General features: G+C 48.5%; 2 protein-coding genes across 2 annotated transcripts; one reads left to right on the top strand and one right to left on the bottom strand.

Moving 5' to 3' along the window:
- Positions 1-350: 350 nt before the first annotated feature.
- On the bottom strand, positions 351-2,381 carry EPUS_01592 (uncharacterized protein; the record flags this gene model as incomplete). The annotated part of the gene is made up of 4 exons (XM_007788730.1): positions 351-373; positions 638-1,800; positions 1,868-2,241; positions 2,301-2,381. 4 exons carry the CDS (start codon positions 2,379-2,381, stop codon positions 351-353), a joined length of 1,641 nt encoding a protein of 546 aa, XP_007786920.1.
- A 641-nt stretch (positions 2,382-3,022) lies between these two features.
- On the top strand, positions 3,023-12,312 carry EPUS_01591 (uncharacterized protein; the record flags this gene model as incomplete). Its single annotated transcript, XM_007788729.1, has 9 exons — positions 3,023-3,597; positions 3,646-3,847; positions 3,894-3,953; positions 4,000-4,062; positions 4,110-4,241; positions 4,381-4,525; positions 4,571-6,094; positions 11,174-11,434; positions 11,489-12,312. 9 exons carry the CDS (start codon positions 3,023-3,025, stop codon positions 12,310-12,312), a joined length of 3,786 nt encoding a protein of 1,261 aa, XP_007786919.1.
- Positions 12,313-12,324: the final 12 nt, after the last annotated feature.

Genomic DNA, 12,324 nt, shown 5'->3' with positions numbered 1-12,324 from the left:
AAGAAGACTGCAGGATGGACTTGTAGAAAGATCAAGAGTCTTATACGTCAACAGCTGACTACTATCGCAGCACTAGCAACGGCAGGCTAAGAAAGAGACCATCAAAAAACATCACACCATCTTCTACGTTTCTTATAGATGTGTATTGGCCACCCGTTGCATCGTAAGCTTCATGCATCATCACACTACCGGCCATGTCCGTTCCTGTATTTTCAGTGATCAAATCCGTTAAAGCTTGGAATCCAAACGCCAGGAATTTCTTTCCATGTGACAAGGAAAACAAGCGACGATGGTCAAGTCTAAACCACATACACAAGACGTTTGCTTAGCATGGAAAACACTCGATGAGGTCAGCATAGACTGTCTCGGATATCTATTATAAGTTTATTAACAGAAAATCTCCTTATATTTCTTATCAAAAACTTCTTGAGTCCGAACCAGGTACGTCGTTAAAAGTCAAAGACTCTTCCAGTAGAAGAAGTGACTCCGACGCAAAGATAGCCATCTTCTATCAGAGGTTGATGTAGCAAACTAGGAGTACACGGTATTGAAGGGAGGAGAGGGGTTTCGGTCGATTCTGGTAGAGATGTGCACTGGGTCGTAGGAGATTGCGGCTGTTCTAAACGAGACCGCATACCGCGTCGAGGAAATTGGTTTCTAGGGTGTTGCTCGGCCTCCTTGAGCATCGTGGTTATTCGGAGGTCGCAGCTCTTGGTCGACACTTGAGCAGCAGTCCTGAAATCCGATAGCCAATCGGCCCAAGCACCATGTTCAAGAAGAGCCTTGCAAATATCGTAATGGCCTCCCTGAGCAGCAGCGTGAAGCGGCGACCAGCATTGTAGTGTGTCGTCGTTAGGTGATATGCCTCGCGCCAAAAGGAATTCAACAATGGAGAGGTGACCTGCCCCACTAGCAATGCAAAGTGGAGTTCGTCCGTCCTCGTTTCTTGTTTCTAAGTTTGCCCCGTCGTTCACTAAGCGTTCGAAGAAACCAAGGTGACCGCAGTAAGCTGCAACGGACAGCGGCGTCTTCTGATAGAGATCGCGACTTTTCAGGAGTGGTTGCCTTTGATGAGTGATCAGGTCTAAAAGGCCTAGATTCGCCGTCTCAGCGGCGATGTGGACAATATTGCGCCTTAGAATATCGGTCTCATTTAGAACGCGTTGTGGAGTTTTGCAAAGGTGACGAATGACATCAGGCATATGATCGAGCACAGCCCTGTGAGTAGGTGGAAATGGGCCCGTTTCATTGAAGTGTAATGAACCTGTATATTCCTTGGGTATTTTTAGGTTCCCAAACACCTCTCGGCTTCGATCCGAGGTCATTAAGAGTGACTCGGCCAGACGTTCGGATATTTTAGGGTCGGCACGCACTGTTGTTCCACCTGGCAGAGCAGCCAATTGACCCAAGAGACGCTCGGCTTCTGGCAGATCCCCATGAGCTTTATGAATGGATATCAATTTGTTCAAAATCTCGGAGTGCATCTTGAGTATTGGATCATCACCTGGGTCCCCCAAAAAACTTGGCCTTCTGGTGATATCCGTCAGGTTTTCGATGGCTTGTAGAGCTCGAACGAGCCAGAGCTCGGTCTGGCATGGTTCCAAGTCTTCGAGGTCTCCAAGCACACGCCCTAGCACACCACCATACTCTCGCTTTATGCAGTGTGCGATGAAGTCCAAAGCGGTCTTGACCTTTCGACTGGAATCGGTATTGGCGTTCCTCAAGACGAGATCAATAACAGCTTGTCGTCTATCTTGGAAACATTTAAAAAGGATGCGAAGCTCTCCGAGCTGGACAAAGCTGTGTCACAGGACGAATCAGCGGCGGTGCAGAACCGTATGATGCCAACTTAGAGTCAAGAGCTCACCTTGATCTAATGCTCTCATTGAGTGTCGGGGAAGGGAAGGGACGAGTCGAGGGAGTTGATGTCGTTGGCGGACTCGAGAAGCTGTTCGCACTCGGAAGGGATCCGAAGACACTCGACCTTGCCCTGCTTGTAGGAGAAGAGATGTCATGTTGATTCGGCGAGTCTGTCTGATCTGAATATCTCTCGAGAGGAGACACGTTTGGCGAGATTGAAGGGACAAGTGTGCGATATGCTGGTTTGAAGCTGCCATCGAGCTGAGGGCTGCGGGAGAGTGACGGCCTAGTTGCACGCTTATTGGGTCCGCACGACTCATTTCTTTTCTCGCAGGCAAGGCATCGCTCCCCTTTGGAAAAATCGCGGTCCTCGGGCAGGCACTGCGATTATCGTCAAATCTCCGTACCAACTGTCTATGGGTTGCCTGATGAGCACCAACCTTGATTCTCTTCTGCCGACACCCGTCACACTTGTCATAGTTCCGTACGATTGGACGCTTGGTCCCGCCAACTGTCTCCATCTTCACTAATGTCGCGATATATGGATACCGTTAATATAATTTGCTTCAAGAATGAGGTGCTTGAAACTTGGCTTCGAAGTTTCTCAAAATGAAAAGACCATCGACCACTGGTTTACATGTTACGCCCGGGGGGGGAGGGGGGTGGTTGTCTTCGTGTTGTTGGCATCTCAACCTATGGCAATTGCCTTCTTTTGCCTCGTGCTTCGCGAGACTGAAGCGAGCCTTGCCTACCCTCTTCTGCCTATGTAAATACTATCAGGGTACTGGCTAAGCTGCAAATTCCAAGCCTCATTTCACTATCTTTGTTATGCAATCACACTTCTCTGAGCGGTGGTTGCCCTTGACCTCTCACAATCCGAGCGAATAGTGAACCGCCGCCTGCTCGCTTCGCAACCCGCTTCGCATCCGCGCACACAACTCTCCAATGCCGCTCTCTCACAGCCCACTTTACAGGTACTACGACTGAATTGGCCAATTAACTTCCTTGCTTCCTATTGGTTGCCCCTCCAAAATTTCTTCCCTTTCGGCATGGTTGTACTTTCGTTGTGGTTGTATGGTTGTTGGTGCTCTGCGCCGCATCATAGATAAGGCGGACGAAACCGATATCGCCCACGAAATGGACCCCTATATATATATCCCCAATGATCGATTCATGCTATATCGCGAAAAGACTTTATGCAACGAAAGTGAGCATCGGCGAAGACGAACGGGCACCAGGTACGCTGTTGATAGATATGCTTGGTATAAATGCTCATAACGTACTTCGCCCCTCGGAATTCGTTCTCAACCCGCCACACCAGCAGGATGATGTCCCTCCGGCTCATGACTATTCATGGTACCATGGGGAGATTCTAGACTCATCTCAGCTCTCAACCGATCCACGCTCTGGGAAGACTTCATTAGATTTAGGCCCAGCATATGTACAGAGCCCAAGCCTGCACACCGATTGCGATCTTTCGCAAGGTATGGACGGACCAGTCGAGCGTAAGAGCAGCCGAGAGCGTGACACTCTCCGAGCTCTCGAGGAGTTCCCCTTGAGGGTAGTCCTGACATCCATGCCGGATATTATCAACCAATTACAAGAAATAATTCAACTCTCTCATGGAGTCCATGGAGAGCAAGACGAAGAGTGGAGAGAATTGGTCGCTGAGTGCGCTCGTGTACAGGTGGTACTGGAGAACATAAACAGCACTCGCAGACGGATAGCCACGGTTGAGTCAGTGCATGGCGAAGTGGTATGTGTACACTGGCTGAAATAATTTAGAGTCGATTTTGTCACCGAGATCGATTGCATCGCGAAATCGGCAGCACCCTCTGCTGCCAGCGTTCTACGATTGCTTAATTGTATTGGGATGAACCGTGGTTGGAGAAGTTTGCACAGCTCGAAGATCTACGGAACTCTCATGCCTCCAGCTTCTATACTAGAACATGATGCACGCAAGCTCGGACAAGATATTGTGGAAAGGGTATGACATCAGCCAAATTGAATTGACGAAGACTTATATCAGCAAGGCCAAGCAAAAGCGACTGATACTAGTCTCGCATTCGTTCGGAGGCATGATTATGGAAGAGGTGCGCTCGTCAGTTAGAGTTATGGTCAGGACCTCACAGACTACAGGCCTTATCTGGACTCGGCTCGAGCAGAAATAGAGAGTGGCTCCGAAGCCGTATAGCAGGGATGGTGAGCGATCCACCGATTTTGGGGACTGGATTAACCTTGCTCAATAGATATCTTTGGATTGGAGTGGACTGCTCAGTCCTGTCGATTGGCCTATGAACCTTGATTGCCCCGGAAGCTCAGGCTGGAACATCCCCGTTCGTAAGATCAAGCATACAGCCGCGATCGTGCCTGAGCATGCAGTACGTCACTGTAGGGCCTCACGCCGTGTTCGCATGCAATGTGCAACGATAAGAATACACTGCAAATCTGACTTTTATCTTTCCGAGGTATACCAAGACAACATTCTAGCTGCTGCGGATTTAAGCTGAAACATGCCAGCAAATCTATGAAGAATTTCCGCGTCGCTCTCAATTCTCCGGACTGAACGTCCGCATGATTTCTGGGGCACGAAACACCGAGATCTGGTGTGATGTCGAAGACGTGGTGGATTGCACATCCTGGTCGATGCTCCGACTCCTTGCGGGTAGGTCCCATGAGCTGTTCTTCTATCAGTTACTTATTATCTCAGTTGAGCAAGGCAACCAGCTTGGCCACAATCCATTATCTCTGAGCTTGAACTCGCAAGCGTTACTAGACCATCCAACATCGCGGTCAGCATATTCGCTCGAGCGTGCTCTGCAAGCCAACGGTTTAGGGAAGGCCAGGATCATTCTGAGAGCGCTTCGCTGGGTTGCCTTCACTCTGCGGCTTCTGGATATTGATGAGCTATTCTCAGCAGTCCTTACAATGACGGCCGAATCAGAATGCTATACATTCGGTCTCAGAGACTCCAGCGAGCTCGTTGAACTTTGTGCGCACCTTCTCGTTATGGACGACGATAGACACGTTCAATTCTGCGATCGTGACTTGAGGAATCTGATTCTTTGCCCGGAGATATCAACAGTCGATCCTTGCCAGCATACCCAAGTTCACGAGATGATCGCTACGGTTTGTCTGCGTCATGTTCAATGTCTACACCAACAAAGTATCTTCAGGCCGTGGTTACTTACTGGTGACTGGCTACATGCGCAGGTCAAGCGCTGTCAATTTTGGAATTACTCGACATCCTTCTGGTATGAACACTTCCGGATTGCCGAAGGTAGCAGCCAGGAGCTTCCCGCGATTCTATATCGCATACTTCAATCGGCTCTATTAGAGGATAGATTGGAGCTGGGTCCTGGAGAAACGATCTCGGACCACAGGATTAACATCGGCCTATGGATCTGTGCCCAATATGATCTAAGCATCCTTGGTAGAACACTCCTGGAAATGGGCGCAGATGTAGATTACAAGCACACGGTGGGTGGCACGTCTTTACATGGCGCGGCCACAAACTCTAGCGCCAATATGCTAAAGTTGCTTTTGACAGCAGGCGCAGATATAGACTCTTTGGATCAAAACGGAATGACTGCCTTGCACTACTCCTCGATATCTGGTTTCTCTGATGTAGTCTCTCTTCTCTTGGATCGCGGAGCCAACGTCGACGTCCAGCCCGCCTCCCCTCCCTGTGACCACTCTTATACACATCTGACCGGGACAACCGCGTTACATCTGGCTGCAGGTCATGGACATGCTGCCGTCGTCAAAATTCTTCTTGAAGCAGGTTCAAACCTCAATGCGACCACAAGGTGTAAGGAGACACCCTTGCATTTTGCGGCGGAGCATGGAGACTACAATACTTTTCGGCACCTGATTGAATCTGGTGCTGATCTAGAAGCTGAAACTGCCGCATCGGAAACAGCTTTGGAAATTGCAATCGAGGAGAGACATGATTCGATTGTCAACTTCCTCATCGAGCGAGGCGCAAAGCCGCGGATGACCTCCTTAGCAGATATTGAATATCTAGAGAAGGTGGGTAGCGGTCAATTCCTTGATAACGAGCTTCAGCAATTCAAAAATCTTACGCTACAACACAACATTAGGCCGTTGAGTTGTGCAACGTCCACCTACGGATCAGGAACACCATTTTCTGAGGTACCTGAGTGGCGTGAACAGAAATGCCAGCTCGGTTCCGATCTAGATGATGACGAGTGGTCTTTAATCGATCAAGTCGGTATGAAAACAGAGATTGCTTGAAATACATGTATGATGCTTTGATGTATATACAGTACCTCATGGTGCCACGATTGACGCACGCTTTTAAATCCATCCTGACTCTATAACTCGCCATTTCGGGACTTCAGGTTCTATTCTCATTTACGGTATTGCATATGACCATTGTGAGCGTATTGCGAATCGAATAAAGTCGAATCATTTCTTATTGGCTCTCGATAATTGGTGCTGCTTTCCTGGACACGCTGCCTTGCTGTTTAAATTTGCTCTTGGTCGAGGTCTTCCATAGGAATGATGAGTCAAACATTTCAAGTTCCTATATGTCGCATTCGACATGCTTCTTTCCTTCCTCTAGGACTAGACTCAAAACTTACGTCTAGTTTTTTGCAATTGGTGCAATTGGCCTAAAAGGTTAGCGAACTTGCAAGATCTCATCTTTGTAAAGCATCATTGAAAGTCAGCCTACTGAGGCTGGGAATGGCCTGTGAGTATTAAAGCAGGAGCGTATTGGATTGCCCCATAGTCAATCATTTTTGACCGCTTCGCTCCGCTTGGAAGGTTGACGTGATTTGGCGAGGCGTAATTGGGTCCCTCCCTCGCTTATTGCGCTTCGAGCGGACAGAAGCGTTGCCTCAACACTGCCCGGCACAGACGATTCGTCTATCAACAATAGCTTGCGTGCCAAAACATCATTGCTACGGGTCGAAGAGACGCCACGAGCAAAGCGCAACGCGTCATTGGCGGCCACCTTCTATAGGCTCCTTCAGTAACCAGCAAGCTCCTCGAAGAAACAACGAAGCGATGCGGAGAGCAATAGTGAACAGCGCGATGCTCGTTTTTCCACTTGCCTTTTGCTATAAAACGAGCTGTGCTGGACTGGTCTTCTTCCTCCCTTCCTTTCTTATTTTCCACATCTTTGCCACGCCTACCAGGTGACTGGTGCACATCAGACCCTACTCAGATTGTTTATGATGCCTCACCCCATCAGTGCTACCATATATGCAGCGACAACGGGTGGCCCAGTGGTTCCTCTTTCCAAAATCTTGTCGTGCTCCTCGTGTCTCCCGAACTCAACTCCCCACGCGAATTGCCCTCACCAACAGCAGCGGCGACCACCAGCAATAGTATCCGCCGCAGAACTCTATCCTGACAATATTGATGATAACTTCGAAGGTACTGCCGTTCATTTTGTCTTGCTCTGGTCGTGCTCATCTTTCTGAGTTGACAGAGCTGATGTACGTAACAGAGTCATCACTCTGGGTCGAACTGGGTAGTCTTCCGTCAGACTCGACACTGGAGCGAAAAATGGGATCCCTCCCCAGCGACAGCAGAGTCCACGACAATTCACAACACGTAAAGACAAGTCGAGGGGATGAAGATTTGTTGGCAGTCGGCACACATTTTAATATGTGAACGGAGCCGGTGGGCGTGATGGAAGTACAGACAATCTCAAACAGTAGGACGCTCAAGTCTAGAATGCAGGTGCAGCAAGCCTATGCGTGTCAAGCCTGCCCCCCTCCCTTTCTGCCGTCGTCCGTGGGCGAATGGGAAGAAATGGAAAGGAATCTTCAATCAAAGAAGGGTCGTGAGGAGAGTCCTAGAACTCAGCAGCTGCCCCCATCGAAAATGCGTTATAGCAGAACATTATCTCATCAGCAGGCTATGAGATGCTCATTAGTATCGTGTCAGACGGGGGTGGAACGAGACTGCTATGGCCTGTGCGCGTAAAGGGGCTCACTGTCCTTATCATATTCGTTTTCGTACTTGATAGCTGCAGAATAGAGAATTGAGCAGCTTTCTACAACAACAATCGGTGGATGCGCAGTCTAAGATACATTTTCATCCTCGGCTGTCAGCCGCTCTTACATAGATCCGGTGATGAAACGCTTCCTGGAGCGTGTAGAAAAGAAGTTGTATTATCTACCAAGGAGCTGTGCACGTAGATATACGTATAGAATGACTGTACGAACAGCGAAATTAGTTGCGAAAATGCAGTTGAAAGTAACTAATCAAACGCAGGCAGAACGCAGAAGCAAACGCAGCAAAACTGGCCAATAGGCGCTCATAAGGTTTGAAACCTGGTTCGACATTAGTTAATTCTCGAAGAGCGAAGTCATCAAGAAATACAGGTTCGCCTCGAATCTGACAACAGACTGCAGTTGGCTTACTGGTGCAGAAGATGAAGATAAGAGAGCGTTGAGGTATGATGTCTGAACATACAACTGATGTGATGTCAATACATGCTTCCCATACCCAGCTTTCCTCATGTTACCAACCTCCCCTATCTTCGATGCTTCTCCTCTGCGCCGCGATTTCTTTGCTGGGCTCTGGATTCATTGATGGTCTGTTCCGCTGCTTAGCCGCTCTGACTGGTCACCCTGCTCCCTGTTTGCCTTGCTATAATTCCCTACCCTCGTTCGCCTTCGTTCTTGTTCAGTACTTGCCGTTGTGCCTTATATTCTGCGCCTGGGGTGTTGATAGCCACAATATAATAGCTTGCAGCTCTGTCAGGAAAGATTGGGTTAACGTGGTTAAGCCAATCGCCCTTATAGACAAGCCAGTTATCATGCCTCACTACTAAGTGGTTGGTCTAGGACTCTAAGATTTATTAAGTAACAGTGTGGCAAGCAGTCCACAGTGGCGGCAAACAATGGTAGCCACTCTGGCCGTCTCCCCTTGCGCGATCGATATGACAACTGTAGGGAATCTACTTTGTGTCATATGTCTATATCAAACGATAATGCCATGGCTGCATGGCAACCAAATTCCAAGGGCAGGTCTCCACGCCAGCAATCCAACAACAGCGGGTATATATACATAGACTACTCAGTCTAATTTTATCGTTGAGCGAATCCATTCACTCCCTCTTAAACTTCTCAAGCTCCACATCCAAGTGCTTTTTAAACTTTTTAAAGTCATTTCCAAACCTTCTTTTGTATTTCTAGCACTTTAACTCCTGCCTAGCATACTCTTGCACCTCCGGCCACCTCCTTGGATCATGTGCAGCAAGTGGAAAGGCTTCTAGTGACACAAAGAATGGTGAGTCTGGGCTCCTTCCCACCACAGAGCTCCTTGTTATATCGTGAATATGAACATTCCACATGATTGGCACAGCATGAACCCCTACATTGATTCTGGCCGCCCAGTCGTGACCTCCGGGCCTTTTGTCCATGGCAGAGTATTCACCAAATTTGCCTCGGAGTTCGTCCACTGCAAGCTTCTTTGCCTGAATGCATTCCGTACTGATAAGGCTTAGAAAGGCAGGGTCGTCAAGGGCGGTGAAAGGATACAAGCGGGTTTTCGCTTGGGAGCGGGGGAGAACGAGGAGATGGACAGTGGCTTTTGGCCAGATGTCTCTTATAGTGACAGAATTGGTATTGAAGCGTAGGACTTGGAAGTCGGGTCCCCAATATAACTTGAGAGACCATCCCGCCAGGATTCAGTGCCAGGCCGCGCAGGAACGTGCAATACTAACGTTAATGATGATGACGGTGGCGATGGCGCTGCTAAGGCCAATAATTGTATTACCTTCAGGTACGCTGAGCAAGGGATGTTCGAGATGCTGCGTCTGGAAACCGAGAATTGCGTCGCTATTGAAATGGTAGTCAGCACGAGATATTAGCATTCTGGAATCTGTGCAGCCCACATGCGTTACCCTTCTGGGATGCTTCATTTCCTTTCCGGGAGGTCATTTGCAGGGCAGCTTTCATATCCCTCCGTCCTGTTTATTCCTTTACTCACTCTGACCAATAGACGTATAATGGGTCAGTTCCTGGTAACAGCATCACAACATCTTGATATTCTGGCCCGATCGAGATACCAAGGGTTTTTGCTCCAACTGAATTTCGTATTATTCGCGACTTGATATCCAACATAGTCAGTATCAGGTACTTTTGATCCGGTCATAGAGGCGGATGATTTATTCTAGCATCCCTTTGATAACCGACTATTATTTTCATCTAGAGCTGTTCCAACTCAGCTTTCATACTTGGCAAATTCGATATCACCCTTGGTTGGGATGCAGAACATAGTGTCCTGACATTACTTAATCTGGTGGTCGCTTCAAGAGCGAACGAGGTGTGTTACATGATTGCTGTAGCCACTGCAGCGCAATCCGAATCAAACTCTTTCCGCCGAGAACAATTTGGGTGCACTTTTCTCAAGTTCTAACTTCAATACTACGAGGTGCCGCCCAGAAGTAATGAGATACTGCATTGGGATTAGTTTGATACAAGCTTCTCGTACTACATATTACGCTATCTCATGTATTAGTACACCAGAATCCTTAGTGCTTTGGTATTAATTACGTCTTTTATACACCACTCAAATTGTATATTTCTCATCCACGAAAGTTGTTATTACCCTCACGCTGCACACAGAGCTCCAAACGATCTATAAATATGTACAGAGATAGCTATAGCAACGAGAGAGAGCAAATTCAGCTCCAAACGAGAGACTCTACGGCCAGTCGTGCTTCAAAAGTAGCTGTCCCCCCCCAGCTAATGTGGTATTGCTAGCCTCTCTTAGCTTCAACATTGGCTGGCCAATCAACTAATAGTACAAGGAGTGGGTGCTTATCTTTGTAGCTCTTGAGGCGCTGCTTATAAGGCTTGACTTAGGTTCTAAGCCCTATAACCGCTTATCCTAAGCCTCTAAGATTTAAGTCATTCAAAAGACTAATTGTCAGCAGCTAAGTCCAAGATGGCTAGTCTTTCAGCCACACTAGCCGGGGGGGGACAGCTACTTTTGAAGCACGACTCCGTAGTATTCATTGAATCTAAGGAAATAATGTCCTTGGCACTGCCCGGCAGACCAAGCTGCATATTTATCTACCCAACCCTGGAGGTTGATACGGTCAAATGTGGAAGTCCGTGGAGAAAGATCGCCCCAGGTACACCAAAGTGAAAAGTATACACAGACAGACGCAACGCTCACACTATATTGTGGCACGGTAATTGGGAGGTAGCAAAACATTATGGGGAACCCTGGCATTAAAACGTGTACCTTGGGAATGTTCATTATTGGTACTAATGAACCAGTATATTTCGTAATATCTCATGGGGTTGCTAACCTCTACCAGACGAGATCGAGTACACAGAAGGCAAAGGTTATCAAGAATCTGTCATTGGAGGCGCCGGCACCTATGCCGCCATCGGCGCACGTCTAGTCGCTGGTGCAGAGCATTCAGAATCTGTTGGCTGGATTGTCGACACAGGCTCTGACTTCCCAACTGACTTCCGTCGCACGATAGATTCGTGGCAAACCAGCTGTCTCTTCCGAGAAGACAGAAACCGACTGACGACAAGGGCCTGGAATAGGTATGGCCCAGAAGATCACCGTGGTCGGTGTCCTCCCGAAATAGGCATAACGATACTGATTTGCTGAACTCGACTAGACTTCAAGTACTTGACGCCAAAAATCCGACTTGATCACCACTCGCTCTCGGTTCAACTTCTTCGTTCACAGGCATTCCACTTGGTGTGCTCGGCGGAGCGGTGCATGGATCTCGTTGACAACTTACTAGCCAGACGAGTGGCAGAGGAGAACGACAAGAAGAGCAAGTGGCCCAGGCCTCTCTTCATCTGGGAACCAGTTCCAGACCTCTGTACCCCGGATCACATTGACAGCTTCAGACAAGCAATACGGCAAGTCGATATTGTAAGCCCGAATGGGGAGGAGCTCGCCGGCTTCTTCGATGGAGAGTACAGTTCACGAGATGACATGGCAGCCAAAGTGCTTGAATGGGGGATTGGCCAAGACAGCGGAGGTTCACTGGTGGTTCGCGAAGGAAAACATGGTTGCTCCGCATTTATAAGGGGACATCGCATTCATCTCAACGCGTATCATGCCCAACTCGAAGAATCACAGTCAAAGGTGGTGGATCCGACCGGCGGCGGAAATGCGTTTCTAGGAGCACTGGCAATGGCGATAGGTGATGATGTCTGCTGCCCATCAAAGGTCGAGGTCGGTCGAGTTCTGGGACTGGACAAGGATTTGATGCCTAACCAATGTTCCGATCTGGTAATCTCACTAATATATGCTATCGTTGCTGCAAGCTTCGTCATCGAGCAGCCGGGCATGCCGAACCATCAACTCCAAAGTAGTCTGAATGAAACCTGGAACGGAGAGTGTTTTGGAGACAGGCTAATGGCATATACCAGAAGGGAGAAGGACGATCTCAGCAGGCAAATGAAATGGCAAGCCCAGAAGAACAATTGAATTTCGTGTCAG

Source organism: Endocarpon pusillum, assembly GCF_000464535.1.
Source record: "Endocarpon pusillum Z07020 unplaced genomic scaffold C721943, whole genome shotgun sequence".
Classification (NCBI taxonomy): domain Eukaryota; kingdom Fungi; phylum Ascomycota; class Eurotiomycetes; order Verrucariales; family Verrucariaceae; genus Endocarpon; species Endocarpon pusillum.
This window is presented reverse-complemented; position numbering and strand designations above follow the sequence as displayed.